Source organism: Carettochelys insculpta, chromosome 6 (assembly GCF_033958435.1).
Source record: "Carettochelys insculpta isolate YL-2023 chromosome 6, ASM3395843v1, whole genome shotgun sequence".
NCBI lineage: Eukaryota > Metazoa > Chordata > Testudines > Carettochelyidae > Carettochelys > Carettochelys insculpta.
The window spans coordinates 103,538,279-103,553,330 of record NC_134142.1 but is presented as its reverse complement, the minus strand read 5'-3'; the positions used below and the strand labels follow the sequence as shown (position 1 = coordinate 103,553,330).

At 48.5% G+C, this 15,052-nt stretch overlaps 1 protein-coding gene across 1 annotated transcript in view; it reads right to left on the bottom strand.

Annotated features, from left to right (window-relative positions):
- Positions 1 to 15,052, bottom strand: part of PDE3B (phosphodiesterase 3B) — a 175,945-nt gene that overhangs the window by 50,025 nt on the left and 110,868 nt on the right. Inside the window, exon 5 of the mRNA XM_074997716.1 lies at positions 3,559 to 3,665. Within this exon, the coding sequence (XP_074853817.1) occupies positions 3,559 to 3,665 (107 nt within the window). The remainder of the gene's footprint in view (positions 1 to 3,558; positions 3,666 to 15,052) is intronic.

The window sequence follows — 15,052 nt, the reverse complement described above, 5'->3', positions numbered from 1 at the left end:
ATACAAAATGATGGCTCATTTGCATATTCACACAGCTAGTGTGCATATTCATGAGGCTAATTGTTGTATTTGCAGCAGAAATCAAGCTATGTAGATGTGACTGTGCCAGCAAAATTCCCCTTTGTTGGCAGCCCCTTATGCCTGGAAAAAAATCAGGCATAAGGGGCTGCCAACAAAGGGGATTTTTGCCAGCATAGCCATGTCTACATGGCTTGATTTCTGCTGTGAATTTGCAAATTAGTCTCATGAATATGTGGGTTGGATATGAAAATATGCAAATGAGCCAGCATTTTGCATTTTTGATACAGCTTGTTTGCATGAAATTGTTGGCACTAGGGCTCAGTGTAGACACAGCCAAATCCTATAACTGGGAGGAGAAATCTGAAAAGAACATTACTAGGAGAAGGAGACAGAGGTCAGGACTGGGACATGGACAAGCTGGAGGGGACTAAACTGTAGGGGTCAAATTTTTGAGGGGCAGGATGGGCAGCAGATGCCGTATACCTTAAAAGCCACTCCCCTCCATAACCTGGAATGGAACCCAAACCCCCTAAGTCTTACTTTTCCTTTGCTATTAGTATATATCCAGGAAAACCACTCAAAAAGTGCCTCCATCATCCTGTAGTGCTTGTCCACATAAGATGAAAACCTGCTACTTCTATCAGTAACTACATTAGTTCAAGTGGCAGAGATCTGTGGGAGGAATTGAAAGGTCCCAGCCCTGTTAATGACCTATTTGAATGTCAACACGATATAATTTTTAGTTTTTTTCAGTTTGCTTTTTCAAAGATTTAGGAAATTACACACGTGCAAGCAATATTAAAAATACTATTAAAAGTCAAGCATTCAACAGTTAGGAAATACTGCATGCAGCCTTAATGCTACCCCTACCCCCCCATTGTGCATATGCATTATATAACAGACTTTCATTACATAATTACATACTGTTTATTTCATAAGACAATTGCCTTATTCAGTGAACAACGTTAATCCCAGCATTTCCTAATGTTTGAGTGTTTAATTTTGTAATCTGAATAAATATTCAGCCACATTTGAATATTATTCAATTTATCTACAAAGTTTGAATGGGCAAATGGTTAATCAGTGCAAAAGTACACACATCTCAAGTAACCTTCTATTTTAACAAACTGACAAACTATCCCACTCCACCACAAATTATTCGTTTCCACCATTATTAGAAGATCATCTCTGCAAAGCAATCAATGTTTAACCATCTGTTGAGTGGCTTTTAACAGGTTTCAATGTATTTTGAATTTATATTTTAAAAACACTTGGTTACATATACTATTTTATGCTGGACATAATGTCACCAAAGCGGTAATTCTGCATTTGACTACATAAGAGATACAGGAGTTGATGCACATGCAACAAGTTTTAGGAGTAGGGACTAAGTTGTATAATGCTTAGGAAAAATAAAATTAGACTGAAATCAGCCCATAAATTAGACAGACCCAGTTAGAAGAAAGGATTTACAAATACACAGTATATTTGAAGAATCATGATATTTTCATTAAAAAGGAGTTATGCATCCATAATTAAAATGTATACTTATTTTTAAAACAGTTAATCAAACACCCTTATTTTAAAAATTACATGACACAGTTTATTGAAATTATGGTAAAATCAGAGCTATATGGTGAAACTGGCAGAAGAACAGTATACTAAGGTTCTAATTTCTTATGGGCAAAAGTACCAGTTCTAATCTCTTGTATAAGAAATAACACATTACATGCACAGTAGTCATTACTAAGACATTATACAGCACCATCTGCTATTCTTCTTTTCTCATATTCTTCAAAGATTATTAAAATGTAAACTCCTTTCTTAGATGAAAATCTATTTTTCATCAGGCTTGATCCCACAACGAATTCCATTCTTTCAGTGGGACTTCCTATGAATTTCTGCATGATGCTTATAGCACAATCAGGGCCTTGTACAGTAAGCTCCATGACTAGGTATAGACGGTTTCTTAACTTAATAGGTGTTTGTACATGTCATAGGAATGGGGACTCATTTCTGAAATGAAGCCTCTAGCCAATGCACCAGATTTAGTCTGGCAAGCCTTTTTATTTGGCCCATGACCTTCTTCAGCAGCATGGAGGAGTGCTGGTCAAAGCAGTAGGTTGCTCCCTGTGGCCTTCTGCACCATAGGGGTAAAAGGAGGGCATTGTGTGGTGTCCTCACCCCCAGAAAACCTTTCAGCTCCTATTAGCTGGAAACCAGCCACAGAAGCTGAAACATTTTGCTGGAGGTGGGGACATCATGCAGAGTCCTCCCCCACAACAGTGTAGATAACCACAGGAAACAGTCAGATGCTTTGAGAGGTCTGGGGCAGCTGGCAGGGAGGGAAGTCTGTCTGAGAGTGCTGCTGGCCAGAAACTGTTAGGTAAGCACCTCCTCGCCAAAGTCTGCACCTGGCACCTCAACCCCTCATGCACCCCAACTCACCACCAGTCCTCTCACCCCTCCTAAACCCATCCTCCAGGCCAGAATCCTCTCCTGCACCTATAATCCCTCCTGCACCCTAACACTCTGCCCCAGGTGACAACCCTTTCCTTCTCTCAAACTCCTTGTCAGATCACACACCATCTCCTTCATCTCAGTCTCCTACCCTGGGCTCCCTTCTACACCCAACCTCCATCCCAGATCCCATACTCCCTTCATAGAAAAGTGAGGCCCTTGGCCTCCTGCAAAAATCTTGGAGTGGCCCCTTATCATAAATTGTCGCCTACCTGTGCTCTAAGAAATGATTTGACGTAAATAACAATAGTAATATAATTGTATGACAATTAATAACTTTGGTATAATAGTCATTACAATACAGTAATTGTGTAAAAAAAAAATCCAGTGACAACTATTGGATATGTCGGGGTAAGCAACCTCTGGTACATGTACCAAGAGTGGCATGCAACCCCATTTTCATCAGCATGCAAGGCAGGAGCTCAGCCCTGCCCCTCCTCTTCCATGCATCCAAGAGCTTGCTCAAAGCCATGCTGCCTGGGGATTAACAAAAGACCAGCTAATGCTACCAACCACCATCTAAACAGTAAAGTTCTGCATCTTAATTTATTTATTAATGAAGCTGTTGTAAGTAGGACTATTAGTGCCTTTACGGTCCAAGTGCCCATAATGCTTATCACACAGTGGTTAAAACGTCAAATTTTGGTACTCTGTCTTTGGTAGATTGCTGACTGCTGGTATACATCTTGAAACCCTGCAGGTTTATATGCTAATACAGTAGCAGAAAAACTTCAGCCAGTTACTTATACAACATTGTGTTCATATTTTATATTTGTCTGAGGTAATGTTCAATACGTCCTCCGAATAGTCTTAGAAATAAATTAGAATATGATTATATTCAAGCATATGCTACATACTGATGCTGACTTGCCCTGATGTTATAATGTACAAAATCATGTATCAAAATTATTGTAATGTGTAGAGTACCATCTATGAACAACAGGATTTAATTTAAAATAAAATTTGTCATCTTCATAGCAACATGCAAGATGCGTAGAATAACAAACTAGTATTTACCAGCTCGTCTGGGACCTAGATGGTGAGTCAAAGTCACTGAAGATGATCTTGGTTTTGGTATTGTCAGGAGGTTTGTACTGAAGGGCCCATTTGGATGAGATACTTGACTGAAAAGAAAAGGAAAGGAAAATATATCAAGCATTTTTTCAATGTGCTTTGCTTTCTTACATTCTATTCAGTTGTCAAGGAAAATGCACATGTAGATCAGCTCATTTTAGCTCAATAACATAAATAACATAAATCTCACTGTAGTACAGAGGGGTAGGCTATAATGACTTCCATAGTAGCATTACTCTTCCATAAGTAATGAGAACAAGATAAGTTTGCATAGAATATCCATTGTTTTTGCCTATTATAAAGAACATAAACTATGACAAGAGAATCTGTTGGAGAACACCTCGGTAATTCTAAAAGGATATAATAAAAGCTGTGGCAAGTAGGCTGAAGACATATACCCACCCAGCTTTGCATGTTACCTTACCTTAGTGTTGTTTAGAAAATGTATCTTATCTTCTCCAATATCTGTTTTGAACCCTGCTCCCAAATGCCACATAGTCAAGTTTTTTAAAGCAATGTTCTGGCCTGAAAAATTTCCTCAGACTGTCTAATTGTGAAAAAGTTAGAGAGAAATATTATGGTCACTGGGTTTTGTTTTGCTTTGCAGGATAGCAAAAGCAACAGCAGAGTGAAGAGCAGAAATAAACTGAAGAGTGGATCCAAATTCCACTGTGCCTAAGATCCACTGAAGTGGGTCTGAAGTGAAGCAGGTCCAAACACTCAAGTAGTGGAACAGTCTATTGTAAAACACCATAGTAGGAGAAGATGGCAAACTGAAAACTGATGAGTATCAGAGAGGTAGCCAAGTTAGTCTTTATCTTCAAAAAAACAACAAGAAGTCCTGTGGCACCTTATAGACCAAGCAGGTCTTTGCCCACGAAAGCTTATTCTCCAAAATATCCGTTAGCCTATAAGGTGCCACAGGACTTCTTGTTGTTTTTGAAAACTGATGGACTGTCCTCGACTAGCATGTCAAATTGACTGCTTATTTTTTCCAGGCTGTCTTCTTGGTAGCGAGGTGTAAATGAAACATACCAATGCAGCAGCTAGGGAATAAAATTGCTGCTTCTTTTTTATAGGTGTAAAAATGCCCAAAGACTCGAGTACAACCCTGAAGTCTTCAAAGCTATGCAACTTACCAGCCTGTTTAAAAAAAAAATCAGAACCTCAAAAGTGAGTTCCTGGACAGTTTGTTGACATTAATGGAGAAGATCAGATGACTGCAACCATGAATATCTGTGCTTGCAATGGCTATTAAGCCAACAAAGACAGGACCTCAGAACCAGTTGGTGCTGCATTAGGGGAGGATCACAATGCTGCTGGTACCAGTGCTGGAGTCAGTAACCATCTGAGAAGTTATTTCCATCAGGCAGTACCTTGGCTTTGAATACACTTTACCCTCTCTTCGAACATGTTTGTTGGAATTTGATGCTGTAGACCTTAAACTCTGGGATAGTGAGTCTTTCAGTGTTGTCTTCTGGTGCCTCTTCCTCAGCACTGGAGAAGACTGGCACTGAGACTGACAGGAAAAATACTCTGAACAGAGAGAGCTGCCTCCATCAGAAGGTGTTTCAGTTTGACCTCTCTATCCTTTTTAGTTCTGGCTTTAAAGTCCCTGCAGATTTGGCACTTGTCTCTGATATGAGCCTTTCCCAGTGACCTGTACACTCCAGGTGCCCAAAGTTCCTATGTGGCTTCTTGAAGGTGTTGAAGATGAAGAAATGAAGTATGTCAAAGCACATAGTACCCAAACAGCAGAAACCAAAGAATACAAAAAGTACCACAATAAAGGAAGTTCACTATTAAAAATATCTTATCACTAAAACTGTTACCGAACAATGAGTACCAACTATGTAGAATACAAAAACAAGAGAAAACTTGAGTAAGCAAGATGTAACTAACAACTGTGATGGGCTGTAGGAAGGAGCTGATAAGGGTTGGGAACAGCTCTGTCCTTTATACTAGCATGTGATAGTGTGAGGCAGCAGAAGGCTCACACAGCCCCAGGGGAATATGGCTGTTGGAAAAAAATCTCTGATTTCAATGCACTGGGCACACGTACTCTTGGAGAATTTCCACATAGAGCAGAGAACTGACAAAAGCAGGAAATGTCCAACAGTTGCTGGGTGTGTATGGGGAAGATGGCACTAGTTTCAGGATCTAAGCAGGTTGACTGTGGAGCCCCCACTGATAAGAAGGGTATCAGACATAAGGTACATGCTCTGAGATCCCAGGTTTCAGCATTTTGATCACTTCAGAGCAGTCTGAGGCTGCTTCTACACTCGCCCCTTCCCGTTGGCAATTCCAAGCAAGCTAATGAGGCACTATTATGCATATTCAGCACCTTATTAGCCTAATGGCAGCCACAAGAATTTTGAAGTGCACCTAGTTTTGTGGGAGTAAGGGAATGTCGAAGTGGGGCACTTATTTCTAAGCTTCCCACATCTACACTGTCAATCTGCAATTTGAAGACTGCACTTCGAAATTCCCGTAGCTGATATTATGCTAATGAGGCACTGAATTAGCCTGCTCCAAATTGCCTCATTACCATGCCCCCTCGATGAGAGAAGAGTGCAGAAACAGCGTGAATTTCCAGTAGGTGGCACTCATCCACATCTGTGACAGTATCCATAATTCTTTTTCAGCTGTAAAACTCATAAGGTGCTCAATGGTCTTGGCAAAATTCTTAGTTGACAAATGCAACAACTAACACAAAAATGGGTTAAGCAATTTCCCTTGAAGGGAACTGCAGTCAAGTGGAAAGATGAGGAGTCAGTAGTCAGGAGACAGAGTATGATCCTGATATTGTTTTGGATAACCCAGAATCATGCTCCTTGGTAACAGAACCCAGCATGTTGAGGTCATCTCAGTGGGCACTAGGTACTTCATTGCACAAACCAAGACACAGGTGCATAGGATGGCTACACAGATGCAGCATAAACAATGATATTGCACAATTGTACATGATACATTTTCAGTTATTCATAATTGCTGTCTTTACCAAGTAAAATTAAAGAAATTGTTCAAGCCTGTGCTACTCATCAGAGACTATATACATTCCAAATTTCATGACTCAAATACTAGTCATTTATGGTTTCATTAACAAGGAAAACACTGCACATTTTTAGGACAGAAAGGCATACTTTCTGCCACAGATTCATAACTCTTGTAACCTCAGGGAGTTTTCTGAAACTTCCCAAAACAATCAGAGTCCTAGCCTGGAATACTTCATCCCCAAAGAGTGAATGTTTTGTAAACTTAGATACATCTGAAAAGAGAGGCTTAGACACTTCTTTAGATCTTTAAAGCAACAGGTATAAGCAAACTCCTATTTTTAAAGCTTCCATAAATTTGAATTGGAATGATCTCAACTTTCACCCAAAAAAAGATTCTTTAATGGTAAATAAATTCTATGTTCTGTGTTTTAAGGAAGTGAAGTATTTTCTCACAGATCAGGTCTCAAAACATTTAATAGGTCTGTCAAGTTGGTAATGTTTGATTTGAGTGATTCTGGCCTTCTTCCAAACCATGAAGCTTTAATATTTATGTCAATAAAAATTTCAGTTGTTACATTTTTATTCTGAAAACTGGTTTTGAAGTTTCAGGTACTTATATTATACTTACCTTTAGAAAATTAACTATCAATAGGAAACTATGTTACTGTGCCATCTACTGTTGTAAATGTGAAATTGCATAGTGTAGCCAACCAGGCTCGGGTTCCCCAGAAACGAGGCTGCACCCAGAAGGCGAGTGCTATATTTGGTTTATTGAAAGCGCGTGACACCCGCGACGGGAGCCCCGGAGACGCCGCAGTCACCAGTGGGGAAAACCCGACGCGTCGAAGCTTCGCTCAGGGAGAGGCTCTGTAACAGGCCTCCTAACACTAGCTGATAAGCTAAGCTCATTAACATAAGATTGCCTAAAATTGCCTATGCATTTCTTATCACTACCTCTAGTGGCCTACTGCCAGGCTATAGCCTTGGAGTTTTGGCAAACACAGCATAGTTCGCAGGTGTGAGTTGTTTTGCAGCTTTCATCTTGCACAGACCAGTTCCGGTATCTCTTGTTTGTTGGCAGCATGCTTTTGTATATGATTCCTGTGAGAGTTCACAGAGGGGTCGGACTGCTCTCATGAGACCGTTACAAAGTCTTCTCGCACCCTACACATAGCAAGATTTCAAATCCTGTTTTTATTATAAGACATACTAGCTGCGTCTACACGTGCACAAAACATCGAAATATGTGGCCCTCTTTCGAAAGAATGTGAGGATTATCTACACATGCAAAACCATCTTTCAAAAGAAAATCGAAAGAATGGGACACAGACATTGAAATCTGAACCCCGATCCTGTATCAGGAAGATCATCCCCTTTTGAAAAATGAAATTGAAAGAGTATACGTGTAGACGCTCCACACCCCTCTTTTTCGAAAGAGTGGTCCACCATGGCACCAGTCAGCTGGAGCACAGGGCCACTCCAGGCAGCAGCAGCACTGCTCTATGATCCCTGTGTCCGTCCGCCTTAAAGCAGCATGCATACAGGAACCCCGTGGCAGGAAGCTGAGAGCGTGCTAGGAGCAGCCCCAGCATGAGCTCCAGCAGCACACCGTCAGTGAAGTCCGGGAGCAGTAGGCCATGATGGCTAGCACCCAGCCCCTGTGGGAGCCCCAACCCACCACCCCACCTGCCTCCAAGCCCTGGCAGGGCTCCCAGGGTTCTGGGGGCAAGGAAAAAAAACAGGCCCCCTCTTGTGCTGAGGGACCTTCTCAGGTTGTGGAAGGAGGAGGAGGTCCTCAACAAAATGGGGGTGAAGTGGCAGAACGCTGCAGCATTCACCCACCTGGTTGGGGCCTCCTCACAACGGGCCACCTGGAGCATACTGTGCAACAAGTCACAGTAAGGTGAAGGAACAGCAACAGGGCTATGCCTGGGCCAAGAACCAGGCTGGCTGCTTGAGGGCAGCCCCAGCTACCTGCCCTTACTTCTGGGGGCTCTAGAGCATCCTGGGGCCCCAGGACAGCTTTCACTGCCAGCAGTCCTCAATACATCAGTGGATGAGCTGCAGCCAGAGGCAGAGGAGCTGCCCAGACCAGGGACCCAGGAGGCTGATGTGATCACTGAGTGGTTGAGTGAGGAGGGGGACCTCACCATCTACATACCCTCCCACTCGTCCAGCCAGGCTGCTGGGAGGTGGACATCGCTAAGGGACCCTCCACTATATAGACAGCGGGGTGCACACCCAGTCCATGGGGTGGGGGCAACGCGCTGGCCAGCCAGCCACACACTTTCCAGTCCACCGTGGTACACGGCACCCCCTGGCAGCTGGCCAGCGATGGGCAGCACCCACCCCCAGGGGACAGTGTCGTGAGCTGTACATGGCTGGCGGCCGTTCGGGGCTGGACAGCACCTGGGAACCACGCACCACGGGTTGGGAAGGCCCACCCACTCCAAGATGCCCCCAGCTGCTGCACCGTCAGATGGGATGCCAACCCTGTGGAAGGGATGGCCCTGGGAGGGGCGTGGATGCCCAGTGGCGGGACCAATCCACAGTCAGACCTCCCTCCCTGCCCCAGGCTGTAATACATTACTGACACACTGTCCCTCTCTCCATACAGCTGCACCACCCGGGGACCAGAAGAGCCCTGCACCATTCCTGGTCTCTGAGAGCCTCATGACAGATACTGAGGGCAGCCACGTGCCACCCCACGCAGCATGTCAGCGGAGCCACAGCTGGAGAGCCCCCAAGGGGCAGACAAGGATTCAGCCAGCCGCTGCCAGTGTGGATGTGGCCAAGCGGCACCTGCTGCTCACAGGGGCCAACGTGGAGTGGTGGAGGGTGATGTGGAACAGGCTGCTGACCACCCTGGAGGACATTGGCATCACGCTCCAGGAGCGTGCAGCCAATGCAGTCCACCTCCTAGCCCCTCCTGTTTGCCCCCACCAGCCTGCTGCTGCCCCCCACGGCCTTACCTGCTGGTGCTCCTCACCTCATCCCTGCCCCAGCAGGGAACCCACACCCAGGGGAGCAGGGGTCAGCGGGGCCAACAGGGCTCACAGCCCACCATCCCTGGGCTGAGCCCCTCTTCAGGTTAAGAGCCCCCTGCCCCTCCTACAGATTCAGAGCCGTCCTGCCCCCATCCACACCACCTTCCCCGCACTGAACATAGTTGCACGTTACGGTCATTGTGCATAAATGTTTATTTTACATACACCCCCTCAAGCCGTGCTCCTCGGCGAGGCATGGTGGGTGTCGGATGTACAGGTGTAGTGCTGATGGGGGCGGTGGCGAGGAGCGTTGGATGTGCATGGGGGGGGCGCGGGGGTATGGGTCACAGGCGGCCATCCGCCAATGCCTGCCTGAAGGCCTCCCTAATGCAGAGGACATCCTGATGAGCCTGGCAGATGGGGGTGGCGCCCGGCTGCTCGTACCCAGAGCTGGCCCCATTGTTCCCCCCCACCCCCCACAGACAAAGGCATCCCCCTTGCCCTCCACAATGTTGTGGAGGACACAACAGGTGCTCACCAGCTAGGGCATGTTGAGGACCCCAACCTCCAACCTCGTCTGGAGGCACCTCCACTGCCCCTTAAGGTGCCTGAAGGTCTGCTCCACGAAGTTGCAGGCATGGTTGAGACGCTAGCTGAATGCCTCCCCGGTGAGGTGAAGGTGTCCCATGTACAGCTACAGGAGGCACGGCTGGAGGGAGTAGGCTGCATCTGCCCCCATGCAGAGCGGCGTGGCATGGCAAAGCCACCCCCACCAATGCTGGGAGACAAATGTGCTGGCAGAGCCCACAGTTCTGGAAGACAAGGGTGTCATGAGTGCAGCCAGCCCAGCCCACGTAGGTGTCCGTGAACCAGTCCTTAGCATCCACCAGGACCTGGAGGACCACCTTCCAGTTCACATACTGGCTGACACTGTGTGCTGGGGTGTGGATGGGGATGTGCATGCCATCCAGGGTGACCGAGCAGTTTGGGAATCCCAGGTTCTCGAAGCCCAGCAGCATCTGGGTCATCTGCCCCTGTGCAGTGGCATTGTGTTGATGGCTCTGATGACCTACGTGTGGGGGGGGAGGGTCTGACCTGTGCAGGTGTGGCAGGCTGTCCCTCCCTGGCCCCTGCCTGCCCCCTGCTCCCACCCTGCCTGTCCCTGCCTGACTGGGCTCTGCACCCAGAGGTTCCCCTGGTCCTGGCCCCCACACACATGCGGGAGGGTGAGGGGGGGATGTGACACCCAGGCCTGACTTACTTTCATGAGTATGGCCCCGACGGTGGCCTTGCCCACCCCGAACGGTTGTCCCACAGAGCAGCAGGAGTCCAGGGTGGCCAGTTTCAGATGGCAATTGCGACCCGCTTCTCCAGGGTAAGAGCGGACTGCTTGCAGGTGTCCTGGTGCTGGAATGCAAGGGCAAGCCAGTGGGAGATCTTGTCGAAGGTCTGCCTCGACATGCTGAAGTTCTGCACCCACCATGTGTCATCCCACTCCTCCAGCACCAGGTGCTCCCACCAGTCAGTGGTGCTGGGGTGGGTCCAGAGGTGCCAGGGCACCGGTGGACAGCAGTGTCCTGGGTGGGGGGGGGCCACGGCCCTGGAAGGGGCTGCTCAGAGACCCAAGTAGATGGGGGGACAGCTGCAGTGACAGTGCAGCTGGCAGCAGGGTGTCCAGGACGAGGGTGTCCTCATACAGGAGCTGCTGCTGTGCCTCCATCCTGGAGCATGAGTGGGCTCTGCCTGGCTGGGGACAGCTGGGCAGCGCTCAGCTCGTGTGGGGTGGAGGGACGGGCCCATAAAGGGATCAGCTGGCTGCAGCCCCAAAAGGGCTTGTAGGCCAGGAGACCATGTCCGCAACCTTTTCTGCCTCCCTTCTTTTGAAGGAGATCCTGGAGATGTGTGGATGCTCCCTTTTGAAAGACCATGGCAGCCCTTCAAAAGGGTGGATCAACCTGTCAATCTGCTTTTAGTCTCCGGTTGCTCCCTTTCAACAGCCACGATTTTGACCTCTCCCTGTCAATTTTTGCCCTTTCAACAGGATGCTCATGTATAGACCCAGCTACTCTTCTTTTGCAAACAAATATCTGATATACAGTAAAACCCTGATTGTCCAACATAATCAAGACTGAGAGATGGTCAGATAACTGAAAATGGTGGATAAATGGAGGGGGGAACATTGGGGTGGTGGGCTGCCAGCTGTCTAGGTCCCTTCTGCAAGGTTACTATAGTATCACAGAACCACAGAATCACTGGGAGAAAATTTTCAACTCTGATACAGTGAGTACAAATGCATCTGAAGTGGAATGAAAATGGACACCAATCACTAAGGGACGAAAAAAATGGTTATCTACCTTTTATGTAACTGTTCTTCGTACATATCCATTCCGCTGTAGATATATGAGTATGCCTAGCTCAGAATTGTTGGAGACTGACATGGAAAGAGGAAACCACCTTTGGCAGGAAGGCTGGCTGGGGTCTCAATCTCATCATGTCCTTGTGGAACACCATGCAGAGTGGATCCACAGTGAGAGCTCTGAGCTCAGACACCCTTCTTGCCGGTGTAATGGCCACCAAGAAGACAGTTTTGTAACTTGAAAACAACAGAGAACAGGAAGCAAGGAGTTCAAAGGGGGCCCCCATAATCTTAGACAACACCAGATTAAGGTCCCCCAAGGGTAAGGGGACCCAAACTTGTGACCTAACCCTCTCTCCAGGCCTTTCATGAACTTCTTCACCACCAGGTCTGAGAACACCAATGAAAAGCCTAGGTCAGAATGAAAGGCAGAAATGGCCACCAAGCGCACCTTGATAGAGGAAAGGGCCAGCCCTTCCTGACTCAGGTGACACAGGTAATCCAAAACAGCTGGGATTGTGGCCCAGAGGGGCATAAACCTTTTTGTGTTATCCACACCATGAACTTTTTCCACCTGACCAGATACATGGCCCTCATGGGACATTTCCTGCTGTTCAGAAGTACCACCTTCACAGACTCTGAGCAGGAAGTTCCATGGCACTCAGCCATGAAGCTTCCATACTGTGAGGTGAAGGGACAGAAGGCTGGGGTGCTATATAGCTGCCCCTCATCCTGAGTCAACAGGTTTGGGGTGTAACAGGAGTGTTACTGGGTTGCTCACTGACAAGTCTAAGAGGACCAAGTACCAATGCTGCCTGGCCCACGCTGGAGCCACCAGGATCACCAAGGCCTGATCTGACCAAATTTTGAGAAGGATCTTGCGGATGAGAGGAACTGGAGGGAACACACAGAGGAGCGGGCCTGCCGAAGAAACACTGAATGTGTCCACCCAAGACCCTTGGCTCCTGTTCCAGTAAGAACAAAATGTCCTGCACTTTGCAATGAGGTACATGGCATAAAAGCCCACCTGGGGATAGCCCCGAATTTAGAAAATCGATTGCAGCACATCCAGGTGAATGGACCACTCATGTTATGCTATGGTGTTATGGATCCCTGGCAAGTAGTGAGCTTCTGGAGAATTTAGTGTTGAATGCAAAACTCCCAAAGTCTGAGGACCTCAAGACACAGGGGAGAGAAGCACGCACCTTTATGTCTGTTGACATAATAAATTGCTGTTGTGTTGTCCTTACTCACTGACACACAGCACCCCACCAGATTATCCTGAAACATCTCTCATGCTAACCCGATGTCCCTGAGATCCCACACATTGATGTGGAGAGCCGACAGATAAACCTTCAGTGCTGCTGAACCTGGGCCTGTGAGCTCCCTTTGACCAACCAGTCATCCAGGTTCAGGAACAACTGGACTCTGTGACTGTTGAGGAAGGCTGCCACATCCTCCACTCACTTGGTGAAAACTCTTGGGGCCGTTGATAGGCTGAATGGAAGGACTATGAACTGATAACGCCCTTCGTTCACCACAAACCTCAGAAACCTCGTTCTCTAAGATTGCAACGTGAAAGTACGCATTCTGGAAGTCGAGAGCAGCAAACCAGTCCCCTTGATCCAGCAATGGAATGACGAGCCCCAGGGAGACCGTGCAAAACCTGATCTTTTTTACAAACTTGTTCAGGCCTCGCAGGTCCATGATGGGTCACAGACTGCATCTGAACTTTGGAATTAGGTCTAAAAATTGTCCATGGGACTCGTGGAATGCTCACAAAGGCCAAAAGAGCCACTGTGGAGGTGCTTGCCAGTTCTGCTGGCTGTGTCTGTGCCCAGAGTGTTGGTGCCAAGGGGATGCGGAAAGGCCTCTCCTGCTCCTCTCTGATCCCGAAAAGTAAGTCTGACTCCAATCCTGACCTCTGAGCCGCGTCTACACATGCTGGCTACTTTGAAGTAGCCACGCCAACTTCAAAATAGCGCCTGCTACAACTACGCGTGGCGGGCGCTATTTCGAAGTTGACATCGACGTAAGGTGGCGAGACGTTGACGTCGCTATCCCCATGAGGAGATGGGAATAGCACACTACTTCGACGTTGAACATCAAAGTAGGGCACGTGTAGCCGATGCGTGTCCCGCAACATCGAAATAGCGGGGTCCACCATGGCGGCCATCAGCTGAGGGGTTGAGAGATGCTCTCTGCAGCCCGAGCTCGATGGTCGCCGCGTGCAGCAGCCCCTTAAAGGTCCCCGCCCCCTACCTTCCTGTGCAGGAAGCTGAGAGCGCATGCAGGCGGCAGCACAGCCACGCGGCCAGCCTGCACGTCTCACAGCAGCCCAGAGACAACCACCCACAGCGATGGCAGCCAGCCAGCCCCCCCAAGCGCCCCCATGGCACCCCCCCCAAGGGGAGCCAGGGCTCCCAGGCTGGCAGCCAGCTGGGGAAGAGGCAGAGGGGCCCCTCCTGGACGGAGGCCGAGCTCCGGGACCTGCTGGGGCTCTGGAGCGAGGAGGAGGTGCTCCAGGTAATGGGGAGCAAGAGGCGGAATGCAGATGCATTCGCTTGGCTGGCCAAGGGCCTGGCCGCCCGGGGTCACCCTGCTCGCACTCCTGACCACGTCAGGAGTTAGGTTAAGAAGCTGCAGCAGGGTTACACAGGGGCCCAGGATGCGGCCAGCCAATCTGGGGCCGCCCCCATCACTTGCCCCTTTTACAAGGAGATCAGGGCCATCCTGGGCCCCCAGCATACCTCCTCCCCTCCGGCCACTCTCGACACCTCGGCCGACGAGCCCCAGCAGGCCCCGGAGGTGAAGTCCGCCCCGGAGGCAAGCCCCGCACCCCAGGGGCCCCCCCAGGAGCCCACCCCTGGGACACCGGAGGAGGAGGAGGGGGGGGGGATCCTCCTCCAGCGACGGGGGGCTCCGGATCGTCCTGCCGTCTCGGAGCTCCAGCAGGGTGTCCGCCCACCGGGTGTCCCCCAACCATGGGAGTGGACCATCAGGTATGTACCTCCCCTGGTGCACGCCCCCGGGGTTGAGGGGTGGGGGCAACAGACATGACCAGGGCCCTCCACATGCCCAGATGACCATGGCCCCAA